The following is a 19,031-nucleotide window of genomic DNA, read 5'->3' as shown; positions in this document are numbered from 1 at the left end:
TGTTTGATCACCAGTGAGCCTAACGGTTGGATAAAAGTTGTGGCCAGCCAAGACATTCATCTTAGCTGGAGCCTTTCCTACGTGTAACTGGGTATCTGTGGAAATAGCTACCTCTCATTTAAATATTTGCAATGTATCTGCTTTACAATTTACTTTTGATTATAGCTTTGAAGGATCTCACGCTTGTTTCATCAAAAAGAGAATGTACCCATGTTTACCCAGAGAAAGTTCTATTTAATTTAGTGGGACTGGATTATTCCCATTTCATTGTGTGCTTCCAGAGGAGCTATGCCCTATGCTAAGAATTAACCTTGGCTTGAGAGAATTTTTTTTTCTTTCAAAAATGACTTTCAACTTTTGACTAAGATTTTGGTTCACGTAGCTAATCATATTTTGAACGAGAGAATTAGTGGCAACTCATCCTGGTCTGCTTTCAAAAGGGAAAACTAAGCAGACAGTCTTGTTAATTTAGCATATAGACTTGGAATAAAGTACAACATCCATCATCTCATCAAAATTCAATTAAAACTCAGTCCAGCATCCAAGGAGAAGGAGCCAATTTTCTTCTGGAAGCAGAGCTCTCCAAACATCACTAAAAACCTTTAATGGTTCTTTCTTGCATTCTGGGAGTGATTTAAAAAAAGAAAAAAAGAATAACCACTTTGGGACTTCAAATTAAGCTTTACATTTAAAAGCTAGAACACATGTCGTCTTAAAGCAGAGACCTTTGTCATTAATTTAATGCATGCTGTCAACACGCTTTGTCCAACACCAGTGAGATGCATCTAGGCCATTCGAGTTCAGCTTTAAAATAACCTCATTTCTAACCGGTGGGTAGCTGGCCCTCACACTTGCTGAACATTTTGGGATTTGGGGCTGGTGAAATTGTTAATAAAGTCATGGGCAAAGGCTTTGCTTAACATATAGTTGAAGCCAATCACCTGCATTTTATTCACAGGCAGAGAAATCCAAACCCCCAAATCACCATTGGGTGGCTCAGCAAAAGGCCATGCTCTCTTCTGAGCCCGTATATATTGATCCTGCAAAACTGTCCTAATATATGGTAGACGTTTTGGGCTAACTCCTGAGTATGACTGTCATCCAAGTCCTTTCTGGCGTAATTTCACGTAATGAAATTTGGAAAGGAAAGCTAATACCTTTCTTGAATGTTCTCACACACATGCCCCTCTCCAATATGCCAGATTTCCAAAAATCAAGTCATATAGATCCAATTCAAACTTGGGTATGTTCCAAGAGACTAGGGGCAGCACTTGTATCTCTGGACTATTGATTTATCAATGAGAAGTTTTCAGGTAACAATCTACAGTACACTTTCCATCCAATGGGAATTTAGCTCTGCACATCACACATCTCAAGACGGAAAACAGATTCCTGGATTTTCAATACCTGTTCTACGGCTTCTAGCAAAAAGTATAGCACCAGGCACCAAACAAAATATATTCGTTTCCTGCAAAGTTTTATTATGTTTGGCTATACCAAAACAATTAAAAGTCAAACAGCACCAGTTTTAATCAATGTTTATTTATAAACATAACATTTACTATAAAAGCTGTTGCATTTAGACAAGAATTCTCTTGCTTTCCAGAGGCATTTTAGAATAAATATCATCAATGGAGATTAGTGTAACTGGTATTCAACATTAACCCAAGTAGGACTTTCATCCTTTGGTGATCTTGCATATAAAGTAGCCCTCTTTTGGCTCACCAACTTTTATACCACTTATAGATAACTACAGAGAATACGGAATTAATTCTACATAACAAGAATAAGGGCCACTATGAAGTTTTGAAAATGAAATATATAAAAAAATAATTATGACATGGTTATGCCTGCTCTCTAAAGAAATTAGAAGCTAAATACACTTTTTGGGGTTTTTATTTTAATCCATTATGTTTATTATATTGGCGCGTCAACAGTAAATTATCTTTTGAAACACATTATTTACCATTTCAAATCAACATAGCAGTAGATAAACTCCCCCTCCCTGGCCATTCCCTACCCTTACCCATTCCCAAGTTATTTGTGAAACAAATATTAACACGTTTATAAACAGAGCTGGAAATAATGAGGCGGCTGCAGTGTGCATACTCATTTGAAATGAAATATAAGGAGGAAGAGTTGACAGTTTTTAAAAAAATCTTTATGCTGGTGACTAATCCATCTTAATGGAAGTGGAACGTGTGAGTGATTCAGGTATTGATACATGTAAAGTTAGCTGCTGCCATCTTTTAGTTTACAAGGAGAAAGATGGTCAGCTACATTCGTAAGTGGATGTGCCATAAAATCCTGTTTGCGTATAAAAACGTTGCACTTGAAAAATTCTGCTAGCATGTAAATTCCGGCTGCAGTTACTCTCTTACTGAAGACTGGCAGGACTTGAAGGTTATTAAAAGCAGGATCAGATCTGCACAATTCTCATGATTTTGCATTTTTATTTTTTTTAAAAAGCAACCTTTGCACACAAGTGCAAATCAACATCTTCACAAGCCATTGGGATATGCTGTTGTGCAAGACCCACTGAACAGGACCTGCACAAGAACACACCACCTTCTGCTCTTGGGGCAAGTTCTATTAATTTCAACGGAGCTCCCCACTGGCTTATACTAAAACAAGCACAGAGCTGTGCCCTTAAGCACCACTGGTTCCCAAAAGTCTTGAAGATACCCAACTGTAAGCTGGGTTCAGGCCCATATCCGTAGTCCTTCACATGCACTAAATACCTATGCCAAACTGCTCTCTCAACACCTTTTAAGACGGCACCAACGTAAACACAAATCTCCTGGTCAGGTGTGCAACCGCAGTAGACTGCAGTGATGCATCAGTCCGGAGACTTAACGCACAACCCAGCTCCAATTTGCAGGGAACACACTTGCTGCCAATAGCAAGAATGCCACAACTGCATAAACTTCAGAACATTGGTGTTGGGTCCTTACATCTGCCTTTATTTGAAGCAGAGATGGCTAAGCCCCAGTTCAAGGGTCTGAACTAGTCTCTCTCTTCCACCAGAACGCCACTGATTTTTGTGGCAGCAGCAAACGGGGGGGGGGGGGGCGGGGGGTTAATGTAGATCAAATGCTATGGGGAGGGGTAGAGCTCAGTGCCCCGGTGGGGATGTAAATCACCCCTCCCTGGTCATTGGATTGATCACTTGAATGCAGAGATGGTGACAAATCCCCGCCCTCAACTAATCTGCATGGATTAGCTGAGAAAGGGTTTTGTGCAGTCTGCAGAGGAGTGTGAGGTGGCCATGTGGCCCCCAGAGGCTTGGGTGTGGCCCTCAGGCTCAGAAGCCCCTGCTGTTTCACAAGAGAACAGAAACAACGCGATAGGTTGTGCCACTGACAAGTCGATTTGTGGAACTGAGCACTTGGGCTTGCAAACCGCAGTGCTCAGATCAGAGGCCTGCCTTCCAGCTGAACCTCAAGGACTGTCTGTTTACAAGCAGAGGCCGTTTCCTGAACAGGAGACGCTGGATTCCAACCCTTGATGCAATTTCCCAAACTTCTGAGAGCTGACACAGCCATGTCTGAATTAAAAACGGAGGCGCACATCACTGCTGCACCCAAAGCAGTTTCCTTTTGTAGAGTGTGAGAGGAAGAATGGCTATCCAGGAGGAGCCAATTTCTTGCGTTTCTGCATAAGCCGCTGAACAGAAGGAGCAGAAACTCATGCAGAGATGCAATGGGAAATCTCCTTGGAGGATGCCCAATTCTGCTGCAACTCTGTATTTAATATGACGCAATGGAGACAGAGACACACCGCAGAATGATCTGCCTCCAGCTTGGCTGATCGGAAGGAGCGGAAGGTGGAGCAATCCATCATGCAGAGACACACCGGGCAGCCTCTCCTGCACTTTGGAATTGCATGAGCTTTTAACTATGCAGTCCAGTTCATGTTACAAAGCACACAAGTAACACTCTCACAGTCCACAGTTTGGGAATGACTGCTTTGCACTGTAATCCTATACTTGTTTACTCAGAAGCAATTTCTTTTCTTCCCCCCATGGCGCTTATTCCAAGGGAAGCGTTTGTAAAAACTGCAGTCAAGCAGGGGAATAATTCAGTTTTTTGGTGAGGGAGAAAGGTACTTACACAAATCAGTGGTTTCAGTTTTTATACTGTGCATTTCTTGTTATACAAAGAGGTATTATGCCTACAGCACAATCCATTCAAACAGCAAAGTTATCTATATGTATCTCCAAACAAATCACTTCAATGATTACTCACAATGTGGGGGTCAAATGGACAGTCCCACAAGGTTTGTTGTTTGCAGAACAACTTCATTGCCAATCTCTGTCCTTAGAAATTATATTTTTTCTTAAAAAACAACACCACAATTATTACATCCATCTGTCACTGGTGAATGTGCAACAGCTTGTATTTTCTAAGGCACAATTTTAATGAAATGTGTAACTTCCTATCAGACAATCGTATGTTTTAAGATAGACACAATCGTATACAAATGCTTTTGAGTGACAAAAGGAGACATCATTGCATGTTTGCACAACTGCACATCAAGACCCACCTAGACACATAAATAAATAGTGACACTGTGTCACCCTTAGAAAATATTTATTGCTTACCTAAGAAATGTCCACTATTTCTTTCTGCTAGCCCACCAAGAGATAACCGATGTGCAAATACAGTCACATACAACAAGGAATCTCAATTAATTTTGTTTGTTGCTTTCATATTCTTAAGGCAGCATAAATATATTTTTCCTTTTTGAAGACCATAACTACATAGGCTTTCCAATCTCTCGCACCTTTACTCAGCCTCCAGAAGATACCAACGAATACTGCTCACAAACCACTATTTTACAACCGTAGCACATCAGCCAAATCTAGCGTGCTGCCTCTGATCACCATCCCGGTTCTTTAGGAGTCAGGAAAATGTTAAATCACACGCAGTGCACCTGATTTGACCGGGTTTAAATCCAGATTCAAATATAACACCCTCTCTCTTTTATTTCTTGCACATTTGAAAACTTCCATCATTATTGGTCAAGAGGGCTGGTTCTTTAGCTATCTGAAAAGCATGGTTGCTGCTGCTCCTTCCTTGTGGCTGATTCTCATGCTGCTCCAGAACATAATGTTATGTGCACACCGAGGAGGCTGCATGTGGGGAACGATGTGGCTACTTCCCATTCCTACAATGGGAATGCGCCAGTGTCAAAGTAACTACATCCGACGCCCACACTCATAGTACTCCTCCCACATTATGCATGTTACCAGAGTGGTGTGGGAATCAATCTGGGGATAATGATGAAGACCACACTGCTAAGGGAGCACACAAACAGCCTGGGAAACATGCGCATCGATGCACTACGTGTTCAGGCTGTCTTCCTAGGCCATTGACTCTTAAGCCTTTGTAGCGCAATTTCCCTTCAGAGTAAACGGCTACTGGCATAAGAGGCAATGTTCCAGGAAGAGCCGACACATGAGGACTTTATCCCTCCTTGAAGAAAAGTGCATGGCCTTGTCCTAAATTTGTGTGCGTGTAAACATACCCAAATCCTAAGCATATTTATTTGGAAGTGCATCTCACCGGCTTCAGCTTAGGAGCTTAGGTTCTCAGCCGAAATCATATGATTATTACCATGTATTCATACGGGCCCAGGTTCCCCCTTTAAATTCGATATATGCAAAATCATTGGGGTACAGAAGTTTAACCAACTCTGCAGCAACTTTACTGGAAGCAGGAATATATAAATGAGTAGTCCCAAAGTTGTACCCATCACTGAATACTCCAGCGTCAAGCATGCCCACTCTCTGCAGAATGAAAGGCTCTACAGCCCCAAATCCCAGAGTGTCTGTCCTGTTTTCTTCAGGCTGTGTGTCTCCATCCCTACCGCCCACATACATCTTTCCCTACAACCGAAAATTAGCAGCCTTGGCTTGCAATGTTGCTCCACCGACCTTGCAGAAAGCATTTGCAGTGGTCGTTCTATGATATTTATCTCAAGATGGACTTCTTAACGGTTATTCCAGGGTGCCCCAAGTCCTGCATCCTCGGTAGACATTTTATTTTCCATACAGCAAGTGGTTGGAGGTGCTAGGTGTTTATGGGTCAGACTCCATAAAAAGTTACACACCCCCCCCAAAGCAGCAACACTTTCACTTTCACAATTATGGTACACATGTGCAGAGGCATAGACGGACCATTACACACCAGCACCAAGGGAGAGAAATAACGTCACATCTTCACGGAGCCGCATTGAGGTTGGGTTAGATGATGATTTAGGTACCAACTTTCCCCCGCATCCAAGTCAAACCCTGGGCACATCTCGATTAAAACAGGGTACAGCTACCAGTGGCTGGTAAATTGCTTCAGAAAGAAGATTCATCTCATGGGCTGCCAGTCGACCAATCCCTGCTGGGTATTTCTACAACCTCAAATGCATGTATTATTTAAGCTTAGAGAAAACACTTCATTCGGTAAAATAGTTTGTTATTACAAGAAACATCATTTTATGCACACAACAGATGGCATGACTGTCAGTCCAATCCTAGGCATGTCTACTCAGAAGTAAACCCCACTGAGTTCAGTGGACCCTATCCCCAGGTCCATGGGTGTAGGATTGAACATGCAATCACTTGCTCACTCAATTTCCTGACTTCCACTGAAAGTAATATAGTAAAATGTTTCAGAATTACAGGATGTTTGGATCAAACTAGTGTCTTTGTATATATATAAAAATGTTACCACTTCAGAAACAAAACAGGGGGGAAACTCCTTTCTGTCATGCTGTTAAAATTTTCTTCTTCAAATGCAACTAATTAGATTTACACATTGGCATATTATAGAACATCTACAAAAAGTAGTGTAAACTTAACATTCTCAGTTCCTAGTCGTATTAGAAACAGAACAGGTTTATTGCATCTTTATTTCCTTGTTACTTTCATAAGAGCAGATTCGGAAACCAAACGTAACTGATAATATGGAACACGCACGCTCCTGCAAGAGGGGAAAAGGAGCTGAAAGTCCATAGATGAACTTCATACATGTAAGTGAATTAAGAAAGGGGGTGGAATATGTATTGCATTGGATGTAGCCTTTTGTGCCTGCCTTGCAAAGATGAGATGAGAGCTATCAAGTCCATGGATATAAGCTCTGACAAGTGATTGTCCCGAAGCAGCCCCAGGAACAGAACAACAGCGACAATCCTTCTTGGAGAACACATTTGCACGCAAGACTGAAATCCATGTCACAAAGTCGTGGGCTGACCAGCGGCTATAATTAAGACAAAAACGGGTAGAAAAAGTGAAAGCGCTTACGCCATTCTTCACGTCCGGAAGCAACAAATAATAAAAATAATATGAAGATGATGGAGTTTTCGGAGCTAGCCGACCTAACCGGAAGAGTCCGCGACCAGAAGGGGGAGGAGTATCAGGAAGAATGGACAAAATTTAATGATTATTTAGTTAAATATGTAAAGTTAAATTAACTGGAAATAGCTTGCATATACTTAATTGGCTTAGGATTTTATATAAGTTAAGTGATGAATTAACATGTTTAATTTTAAAATGAAAAGGTATAAGGATGTTAATGTTTAAGTTAAATTTCATAAGAACCTTGATTTGGAAAACTGTTAAAAGGATATGCATGGAAATTCAACCAAGGGGAAGCGAGGAAGTCACTTAACAATGTTAATAAGTGTAATTTTAATAAGGCTATGATCTAAGTTTGTTCGTTTGTTTATTTGTTCGTTTTGTTTATAATTTTGTGAAAATTAATAAAATTTTAAAAATAAAAAATGAAAATAATAAACAATAAAAATTTATTTATATCCTGCCCTCCCCAGCCGAAGCTGGGCTCAGAGCCGCTAACAACAATAAAAGTAACACAGCATTCTAAAATCAATTCAGAATCAAATTAATGGCAACTGCAATGTATTTTTTGTGTACAAGCATCCTATGACCTCCTTCCTTCTGTATTTCCAATCTTAAACAGCTGAAGAGAGGGTGCAGAGCAACACCGGGTCTTATATGGCTGTGTACATTTAAAGGAGATGCTGGAATTGAGGCTCTGAGATGGATAAACCACAGTTCCCAGAATTCTTTGGGAAAAGCGATGTGCTTTATATGCAGTTACTCAACCAGGGTTGAGAGATCAGGCGCGATGCACACCTTTCTCCCACCTCTCCATGGCTCCCCCCAGCTCCCCACTAAGTGAGCACACTAGCGTTTCCTTAGCATTGCAAAAATCTCAGCAGTAGTCAGCAACTGGAAACAGGAACGTGGTTTTCCGTCAAATCTCCGTCTACTTTCTGTCCACCCTTTCGCAGAACAGGCTATAGCAGTTAGATTCAAAGTCAAAGGAGAATGTGGGATTGAAATAATTAAAGCCACATATCTAAATGATAATTTATCCATTGTTCATTTCATATTTACAACAGTTCCTGCCAAAAACGTGCGACTCCCTGGTGCAAATTGACTGTGAAACTATACAACAGTGCCCTCTACCTTTCAGGATGTGGAAGTGTTTCCCAGCGCAAAAAGCAGCAGCTTAGATTTAGTTTTTTTCTTCTCATTCTCTTTATAACAACACACTTTTTCTTCCCAGGAAAGAGGAGAGGTACATCTGTTGCGGTTCCTTTCTTTACTCAAAGCATCTGAAGGAGTGTCTCCACCCCCATCGTTCTACCCGGACACTGAGGTCCAGCACCAAGGTCCTTCTGGCAGTTCCCTCACTGCGAGAAGCCAAGTTACAGGGAACCAGGCAGAGGGCCTTCTCAGTAGTGGCACCCACACTGTGGAATGCCTCCCATCAGATGTCAAGGAAATAAACAAATAAACAACTACCTGACTTTTAGAAGACATCTGAAGGCAGCCCTGTTTACGGAATTTTTTAATGTTTGATGTTTTATCGTGTTTTTAACATTCTGTTGGGAGCCGCCCAGAGTGGCTGGGGAAACCCAGCCAGATGGGTGGGGTATAAATAATAATAATAATAAATTATTATTATTATTATTATTATTATTATTATTATTAAGCTATCTAATGGCAAACATGTATGTATCAACTTGTCCGCAGAGCATCTTAGGATAGGGCAGTGACACTGGGCAAACACACATATCACAGGCTTCCTGTTTCCATGCTACTCTGTCATATCTAAAATATTTATACCCAGCCCATCTGGCTGGGCTTCCCCAACCACTCTGGGCGGCTTCCAACAAAATATTAAAATACAGTAATGCATCAAACATTAAAAGCTTCCCTAAACAGGGCTGCCTTCAGATGTCTTCTAAAAGTCTGGTAGTTGTTGTTCTTTTTGACATCTGGTTGGAGGGTGTTCCACAGGCCCAGCCAGATGTGTGGAATATAAATAATAAATTATTATTATTAAGCATGCATCATGGAATGTGAGCAGCCGTACCCTCTGAGCCAGCTGGGACAGCCTGCCTTCTGCTAAATTAGCAAATGAGCTAGGCAGTGCTAAAAGATCAGTGCAAACAGGTGAATGCAGAGAGGCAGGAACAGCCTCTGTCCCTTCCTGGCCTTTTGCACTGAATTTTGAAAGGAATCAGAGCGGTTTCTTCTGCCATTTCCCACAGCCTGTGCTCCAGAGCCAGTTTACAAACTCACAACGGTGGAATATCAAGACTGCAACCTTCTTGCAGTTACGAGTATCTTGTGGGTTTACAGAACATGCAAGCATCCCCTCTTTTATGTGACAATGGTAGTATTTTATTTTACTGCGATCAGCCTCTTAATATCCCGTTAGCTCTAGCATTTAGTACTGTTGCTTTCGCAGTGCTAGATTATTTCAGCTATCGGTACGACTAACCAGGAAAAAGATCGGGAGGCAAAACCTACAATCTCCAAGTCACTCTTTGTGAGGATCATTGCTCATTGTGGTGCGGTAATGAGTGTCGGACCAGGACTGGGGAGACCCAGGGTGAGATTCACCGAGTGACCTTTAGCCCATCATATTCTCTCAGCCTAACCGACCTAACTGGAAATAAATAAAAAGCAGTGCAATAGCACCTTAAAGGTAAAGGGGTAAAGGGAACCCTGACCGTTAGGTCCAGTTGCGGACGACTCTGGGGTTGTGGCGCTCACCTCGCTTTATTGGCCGAGGGAGCCGGCATACAGCTTCCGGGTCATGTGGCCAGCATGACTAAGCCGCTTCTGGCGAACTAGAGCAGCGCATGGAAACATCGTTTACCTTCCCGCTGGAGCGGTACCTATTTATCTACTTGCACTTTGACGTGTTTTGTTCTGGATATAAGCTTTCGTGTGCATGTACATTTCTTCATGTGTGCATGCACACGAAAGCTTATATCCAGAACAAACTTGGCTGGTCTCTGAGGTGCTACTGGGCAGTTTTTTTATTTATTTTGACTGCGTCAGACCAACACGGCTACCTACCTGAATCTACCTCATTGGATTGCTGTGGAATAAAATAGGGGTCTGGGGCAGGAGGCAAGGAGAAAGAAAGGTGGGATATAAATGGAACGAATGAGTGAATGAATGAATGAATGAATAAGAAAAGTATACAGTTTCAACAAGAAATTAAATCATTACAAGATTATATGTTGGACATACCTGTAAATAACTACTTGCCCATTCACCTGTGAGGAGTGCAAATTGCCTACATCTGATCAGTTTTAGTAAAATGTGGGGTAGGGTTGGATCATGCCATAGCTAGGCACTTTTAAGTCCCACTGATCTCAGGGGGAGACTCGCATTTTCTCCCAGGGGAATTATGCAAGGCCTTGAGGCACCCTTGCCATGAAGTAAACCCACTAACCACAGTGCGACTTACTTCTGAGTTAGTGTGCACAAGAGGGTGGTGTAAAGTGCCTCAGGGCACTTTTGTTTGTTTGCACACATCTTTCAGGCAACTGATGCGCAAATGATTTATCTCAACCGGTATGTGTTGGCAAGTGAGGTAGTAATTTTTTTTGTATTTTTTTTTTTGTGGGGTGGCATAGGCCCTGGGCATATTTGCAAGGCCACTGTAGTAGGTGGTGTTGGGGGAAAAAACCACACACACACACACACACACACACACACAGTAAATATCACGTTGAGACCAGTCCCCGGTACTTACTTCTGGATCTGATGTAACAATCATTGCAGTTGAGAAGACCACTTCTAATCCGGACGTCTGTTCCGCTTGCTGCATCTCCAAGTTGTCCCTTGCAGATTCCACACTATTTATTGATAAAGAGTGGATATAATTAAAGTTAAATAATACATTCATCGGGATATCTAGGGATATGCTGTAGGCTGCCCAGAGTGGCTGGGGAAACCCAGCCAGATGGGCAGGGAATAATAATAATAATAATAATAATAATAATACCCAAACTATGTTGCTTTTATACCAGGTTAATTGTCATGGTGCCCATCCACCAAGAATCCTGGGATCTGTACTTTGGTGAGAGTTTTCACTCTGACATATCCCTTCCCTTACTCCCTATCACATGATTACTGTTCCCAGAATTCCCAAGAAATTAAATGATAGCTTAAGTCAGTGGTATGGATACGCCATCTGGGTGTGCATCTTTGTTTGGGTTAAAAAGAAAAAAATATTTCCATAGTTCCTCGCTACATCTTCACCGTCTCCAAGTGCCAGGGGCTGGAGTGAGGAGGAACGGTAGAGACCACCCCCGCCCTTTCTCCTGAACCTTCCTGAGAACAGGAGGACAGTATAGATTTAGAATAGTGGTTTGCAGAAGGGCACAGTTCAGAGGCTGCAGAGGGGAGAAGCTGGGAAATATTGGGAGAGGAACAGCAGGAAGAAGAAGCAGCACCAGGGGAGAGACAGCTGACAGACTCAGTGTCTCTGGAAAGCATTCCTGACCACCCCCTCACCCAGGACCAGGCGTGCATTAAGGGTATTAGAACAGAGAGCTCAGGGGAAGAAAGCTCAGATTAGCTGACACAGGGGTGATGTAGAATAGGAGAGATGGAGGGGGCGGGACTTTACTCAGAGCAACGCCATTATCTTAGGGAGACTGCCTTCCTTCGTCGCTCTCTGTGAATTATTGAATAAATTGCTTGGTAAGAACTTTTATTGTTTATCTGCTTCTTGGCTGCCACTGTGGGAGGGATCAGATTCCCTGATGCCTGACATCAAAGCAGGAGGATTTCTAGTGGCTGCGTTGTCTGGAGTAGCTTGCCACATAGACGGCTCGGGATGGTGGAGCGTCCATCACCAGAAAGAAACAGAGGGTATAAGCACCCGCAAGGCAAGTTGCACTAAACCTCCCAACTGTGCTGAAGGGAACTGCCATGCAAAAGGCAACAGGCAGGCCATCCTTTAGGGAGAATATGTTACTGAGGAATCCTACCCTGAAGCACTGAATATGGAAATAAAGACCGAGTGTTTCGATAATCATGGCTGCGCCTTTCCCGAGAGGCTGTCCGCAGCTAGAGCAGAGTTTCTTTCCACTGACAGACCTAAAAGAAAGAAAGAAACGTCAAAACCAGATTCAAACATTTCCTCCCATGCCGTGGCCCCCGTGAAAATCCTCTCACTCACAAAGCTGATGTTTGGTACGAGAGGAAACCTGCCGCTGCCCTGAAAAGGCTGGTTTGTCCTCCAGCTAGCCAAAGCGTTGAGGACCTAGCGAGTGCTCAAACCATTCATGGCCAAGCAGGGCATCCAGCCGCTGAGGATCTCTCATACCCCAAAGGTGGGGCTCCTCTCCTACACTATGAGAAACACTGTACTAAGCTGACATTATGGACAGTGGCTACCTGTGGTTGGCAAGGGTAGTGAATCTCCTAGAAGAGAGAGACATCTTCACCAGAGTAGCCCAATGGACAATGAGCATACTGCACCACAGTTCATTTCGGTTTCCTGTCAACTGGATCACACAGGAAGGAACTGTTTCTGGCTGAGACACCCACAGGGCTACATCCATCATAGCTACAGCATGAGTTATTCCTCTAAGGCAAGCGCCATGTAGATGTGCTCCATATTCGTGGTGGTTTGATAGGATCCTGTGCCACTGAAATTCTACTCAGTACTGAGTCAGAGTAGATTCCAACGTATAGTTAGCAGAATAACAACTTAAACTCATTGCAGGATTCCTCAAAAAACAGACCAGAGGCAATTGTATTTCATCCAGCAGAGCTTTACTGCTACTGAAGGCAAATGAGAATAATGGTCACAAATCCAATACATTCAGGATTTGCACTGTCCATAAGAAATCCAGTTGCAGCAGACTTAACTTAAACTTACAATAACTTATAGTAAGTCTAAACCTTAATACTAAGCATACTATGTACAGAACACCACACCAGAAGAAAAAGAGATAGAAAGAGAAAGTGAAGCCCAGGCACCTTCTGGCCTTACTTTTCTAGTCAGCATGACCATGACAGAAAGAGATAAGAGAACCAGTTTAAGCCAGCTGTACTCAGCTTCTCTGAAGGAATAACCCAAACATCATGAACCTTCCGTTTGTTTCTTTCACACAGAAAAGCTTCCAGAACTCCCTTGAATTAAGTAGAATAGGAGAGATCTCTACACATCAGATCAATACTTTTTGAACTAAGAAATGCAAACTGACATCCTAAGACAACTATCTCCTTTATGTTTTGCCTCCACTCCACATGGCATTCGAACAACCTCCCATTATCTGTAGAAGCAGCTCCTAGATATTTTCCAGGGTGATAAAATACTTTTGGGAACGTCTTAATCTATGCCACCACTCGTACGCCTCAAACACCAGTTAGGAGGTTTTAGCTGAAATGATAACTTTGTAAAGCAGCTCATTAGCTTGTGAAAATCCTTATTGACCTTTTGTACCTGTTGGGTGACTGGCTTTGAGTTGTAGGAGAACAGGGTGATGATGATGATCGCCCAGCTCCAGAGCTCTCTCGACAGCCTGCCCTGAAACAGAAACAAAACAAGAGGGAACTCTGGTGAAGCTTTGGAAGTGCAAGTCCAAGTGATATCATAGCTGATTGTATGCTCTCATACTATGCTGATTAAGTCACAGAAGCCTCTGTTACCTACCTCCTTTTTATTATTATTATAATATTTATTGGCATTTTCATTTTCAAAAAACACCGTGTGATTTTACATATCTTTACATATCTATGGGACGCGGGTGGCGCTGTGGGTTAAACCACAGAGCCTAGGACTTGCCGATCAGAAAGTCGGTGGTTCGAATACCTGAGACGGGGTGAGCTCCTGTTGCTCAGTCCCTGCTCCTGCTAACCTAGCAGTTCGAAAGCACGTCAAAGTGCAAGTAGATAAATAGGTACCGCTCCGGCGGGAAGGTAAATGGCGTTTCCGTGCGCTGCTCTGGTTCGCCAGAGGCGGCTTAGTCATTCTGGCCACATGACCCGGAAGCTGTACGCCGGCTCCCTCGGCCAATAAAGTGAGATGAGTGCCGCAACCCCAGAGTTGGTCACAACTGGACCTAATGGTCAGGGATCCCTTTATCTTTACCTTACCTATATTCTGACACTCTCGAGTCAACGACATCCCCCCATCCCCCCCCAACCCAACTGACTTTCTAACTTCCAATTATAATTTCATTCGCATTTCTCATTCCCCCCGTCTACCTTTCCTTTTGCTTTGAGATTCTTTATCATTGTAAACAAGTTTCTAATTTTAACTGACAAACCTTTAAGCCCGTCCTGTTAGTGTTGTTAAGTGTTGACAACTCTGTTACCTACCTCCTCATTTCTCTTGCGGAACTGACCGGCAGACCTAAATTATGTTCCGACGGAAAGTTTTTCTGTTTCGTGTCTGAAACACGTGGGCTCTGCGTAGTTAATGACTGCTGATTCCACGTAACATCTGGAGAGAGAGATTCGAATTAGGCAAACACTTGCATAATAAAGGGGTTCTTTGACAGGGAACATTTCTGAATACGAACACACACCCAAAAGAAAGGTACCATAAAGCTTTGAAAAAGACCCATAGCTACATTGCTACGGTTGTCGAGCATGGAGAGGGTCATTTTTCGAGCCTTTTGCACTTCCAGAAAACCTCTTTATTGAGTGATTTGTTTCCAGGGAGGTTACAGGACGTTCCCTGAAGCAACTGTCATTCACATACACACCCAGAGCATTTCTCCTCACTTTCCTTATCACAAGGTGTCTGGCTTATTTTGCAAGCACGTTTGTTATGTACCAAATTCACTTTAAACGTGGAAGCTGAATTTCATGTGTCAGGGAACTGCCATCGGAGCTCAGGGGGGTGGAGAGGCTCTCGGATGCTGGGAGACCCTCAGATGCTGAGGAAGGAACCAGCAGGGGGAGAGGGAGAGTTTCCGCCTAAGAAGGAGGGGAGGAGGAGACAGCGTCGGAGGTGAGGCTCAGAGACGCTTCAAGCGAGACTAGTGGTGAGAGCTCAGGACCTCCCCTTGGAACGCCCACTCTGCGCAGAAAGCTGTTGCGCAGGGAATCAAGGAGGAGACTTTCTGTCAAAGAACTCTTATGTTGGAAGAAATTCAGGAAATGCCCACTGACGGATTCTGCCAGTGATTAAGGCAGCCACGCACTTATGGCTGTGCGGTTAGGGAGAGTGTAAAAACTGACTACAAAACTGGGAGCGTTTTAGCGCTTACGCACAAGCAACCCCTTATCCCATTACATCATGGTACGTGATTGAATTCCACAAGTGAAATAGCAACAAGAGTCTGGAAGCCTTGTGAAGGCTATGTTGAAAGTTCTCCGAAGATAATTTCTGAGCAGTGGTTTCTTTTTCTTTTTCTAAACCGCACATTGTATAAAGAGGTTGGATTCTGCACAAAACAACTCAAGGTATTTTAATTCTTTCAGTCTCCTCTAAATTTAACAATACATGCAATACCAGAAAGGAGAATAGTAGATTTTATTTTCACTGCAAATGTAGTTTCAACTAGTTAGGAGAGAGTTGTTGTTTTGTAAAGAGATTTAAAAAGCCTTCACGTACCCTGGCACAGCGGCAAAGTCATCTCAGTGGGCTGTAGACATTCTGTCCTGGACATCTGTGGGTCTTGCTCATTTCCTCTCTGTTTACTGGTTCCTATATATTCTTCTTTATTTACAGTGCTGATAAACACAAAACATAAAAAGGTAGGAAGAATATGGAGCGATTTCATAATTACATTTCAAATTAGGCTACCCATTTGGGGAGGCCCAGGTAGCTTTGATTTTGGCAGCACACTCTTCCTATGATAAAGTATTGCATTTGAGATGATATGAAAATCTGTTTGCTCTTAGCTCTGGCGGCAGCTGTTTTGTACATGAAAACCAACTAGTGATGTTATCAGGTTGAATCCTGACAAGGCAGAAGTACTGTTTTGTGGGGACAAGGGATAGGCTGGTATGGGGGACTCCCTGGTCCTGAATGGGGTAACTGTGCCCCTGAAGGACCAGGTACACAGCCTGGGAGTCATTTTGGACTCACAGCTGTCCATGGAGGCGCAGGCCAATTCTCCATCCAGGGCAGCTGTCTACCAGCTCCATCTGGTATGCAGGATGAGACCCTACCTGCCCGCCGACTGTCTTGCCAGAGTGATGCATGCTCTAGTTATCTCCCGCAATGCGCTCTATGAAGGTGACTTGGAAATAACAACTACAGTGGTACCTCAGGTTACATACGTTTCAGGTTACATATGCTTCAGGTTACAGACTCCGCTAACCCAGAAATAGTGCTTCAGGTTAAGAACTTTGCTTCAGGATGAGAACAGAAATCGTGCTCCGGCAGTGTGGCGGCAGCAGGAGGCCCCATTAGATAAAGTGGTGCTTCAGGTTAAGAACAGTTTCAGGTTAAGTACGGACCTCCGGAATGAATTAAGTACTTAACCTGAGGTACCACTGTAATCCGGAATGCGACAGCTAGACTGGTGACTGGGAGTGGCAGCCAAGACCATATACATTGGCTTGAACTACATTTCTGAGCACAATTCAATTGTTGGTGCTGTCTTTTAAAGCCCTAAAAGGCCTTGATCTAGTATACCTGAAAGAGTGTCTCCATCCTCATCATTCAGCCTGGACACTGAGGTCCAGCTCTGAAGGCCTTCTGTCGGTTCCCTCCCTGCGAGAAGTGAGGTTACAGGGAAGCAGGCAGAGGGCCTTCTCGGTAGTGGCGCCTGCCCTGTGGAACGCCCTCCCATCAGGTGTCAAGGAAATAAGCAACTATCTGACTTTTAGAAGGCATCTGAAGGCATCCCTGTTTAGGGAAGTTTTTAATGTTTAATGCTGTATTGTGTTTTAACATTCTGTCAGGAGCCACCCAGAATGGCTGGGGAAACCCAGCCAGATGGGTGGGGTATAAATAATAAAAAATTATTATTATTGTCATTATTATTATTATTATTAAGCTATCTAATGGCAAACATGTATGTGTCAACCTGTCCACAGAGCATCTTAGGATAGGGCAGTGACACTGGGCAAACACACATATCACAGGCTTCCTGTTTCCAGGCTTCTCTATCATATATATATATATATATATATATATATATATATATATATATAAAAGAACACCACTTCCATATCTGTAATAAGACTTCTGTTTCTTCCCTAGTGGGAAGATGGCTCAAGCGGTTTGTTCATATATTCTTTTGGAAGAAACACCTGTGCAGGCACACCCCATGAAATGTTATTTCTTTTACACACCTCATATTTTCCTTCCATGGTTCATATTCTTTGCTTTTCAAAAAGGGAACACCATCTTGCTCAGAAAATAAATTCTTCCGAGCTCTATCTTCCTTTTGCTTATCTTCCTCTTCAGAGTAGCTCACGTCGACCATATTCTACAAAAAATAGAGATACAGACACTCATTTTTTTTAAAAAAAGAACAGCCTATTTATTTAACAAAGAAAAAATGGGGGGGGGATTATTTAAAAGTACATTATACTTTCAGGATTTGACAGAGATGTTAAAAAAAGGAGTGTCTTTAAACCTTTTTACCTCTTCACCTCCAACAGGTTGTGCCATAGTGTTATAAGTCTCATTTGTTTCCCCCAATTGAACAATGCCACATTACTGCCCCACCAAATCGCCCTCAAAGTCCAGCTATCTCAATGTCTGAACTTGTTTGGCCAGCTTCTCATTTCAGACATAGCTATATAATTCTTCCATTGCACATTCATCCTCAGCCTTCCAAAGATTCTTTTCACGAAGAGAAGGCTAAATCCCAAGGCATTTTAATTCATTTCTGCTTTCAAAGCAGACACTGCAACCAGATCCTGAACTGCTGCGCTTGGCGGAGTTTGGATGACGCAGAGATGACACACACACCCCGATCTGACTCCTTTTTTTACCATCCCATATTTCCCCCCTCGTTTCACCAGCAAACTCACCACAGTCCCATTTCCATCCGTCACAGAGGAAGACGTGGACAAGGGTTCCGCAGAGCTCGAAGTGACTGTGAATGGCACCACAGTGTCCTCAATGATCTTGCGTTCCTAAAGGAGAGAGGCAAGGATGTCGAAAGAACGAAATGGTGAAAGTTTGGCAACAAAACCCAGCTGCATCATTAGGAACCAGGCGATATAAGACTCAAATGTGCCCTTTCCCTATTTTTCCCTGGGGAGGAACAGAATGCAGGGAAGAGGCACAGGGAAGAGGCTGGAAGTCAGATATAAATGAACATTTTATAAAATAATGTGTTTTAATAATAAATGTAATAAAATAAAACTGGGCAGAAAAACAAAGGATGTAACTCCCCTGGCTGGATCCCATCATAGTCCAGCATTGATTGATTTATTTTAAATTGTTGCTACTGAGAAATTTCCACGGATAACAAAAGTATATATACCATCTAAAAGCCCAGCATTTTGTTTCTAATAGCAGCCAATCTAATGCCTTTGGGAAGCTTACAAGTAAGGTAAGGGGATTCATTCTGATGTGTTTGCAAGGAGACTGGATGATACAGTGCTGAAACCCCAGTGCACTTTCCTTATTGTAAAAAATCCGATCTTATGGGGATGTGGGGTCATTGTGCAAAACCTCCCAGTCAACTCTTAACTGAACAACCTGTCAGTATGTGACTGAAACGCACCTGGAAATAGCGAGAGTCTGGCAGCAAACCCAGTTTGGAAATGGTTT

The 19,031-nt window shown here is 42.8% G+C and overlaps 1 protein-coding gene across 10 annotated transcripts in view; it reads right to left on the bottom strand.

Annotated features, from left to right (window-relative positions):
* Positions 1 to 1,523: 1,523 nt before the first annotated feature.
* Positions 1,524 to 19,031, bottom strand: part of LIMCH1 (LIM and calponin homology domains 1) — a 217,692-nt gene continuing 200,184 nt past the window's right edge. For 9 of the 10 annotated variants that reach the window (XM_079989583.1, XM_079989578.1, XM_079989581.1 and 6 more), the window contains 8 exons: positions 18,284 to 18,388; positions 17,597 to 17,733; positions 15,906 to 16,024; positions 14,663 to 14,786; positions 13,776 to 13,868; positions 12,322 to 12,430; positions 11,079 to 11,181; positions 1,524 to 7,253 (listed from right to left, as the gene is read on the bottom strand). In XM_079989583.1, the coding sequence (XP_079845709.1) occupies positions 7,228 to 7,253; positions 11,079 to 11,181; positions 12,322 to 12,430; positions 13,776 to 13,868; positions 14,663 to 14,786; positions 15,906 to 16,024; positions 17,597 to 17,733; positions 18,284 to 18,388 (816 nt within the window). In that variant the 3' untranslated portion in view covers positions 1,524 to 7,227. The remainder of the gene's footprint in view (positions 7,254 to 11,078; positions 11,182 to 12,321; positions 12,431 to 13,775; positions 13,869 to 14,662; positions 14,787 to 15,905; positions 16,025 to 17,596; positions 17,734 to 18,283; positions 18,389 to 19,031) is intronic. The other variant, XM_079989580.1, reaches the window with a different exon arrangement.

Source organism: Podarcis cretensis, assembly GCF_951804945.1.
Source record: "Podarcis cretensis genome assembly, chromosome: 9".
Classification (NCBI taxonomy): domain Eukaryota; kingdom Metazoa; phylum Chordata; class Lepidosauria; order Squamata; family Lacertidae; genus Podarcis; species Podarcis cretensis.
The sequence above is the reverse complement of the archived record's forward strand: the minus strand, read 5'-3'. Positions and strand labels throughout refer to the sequence as shown.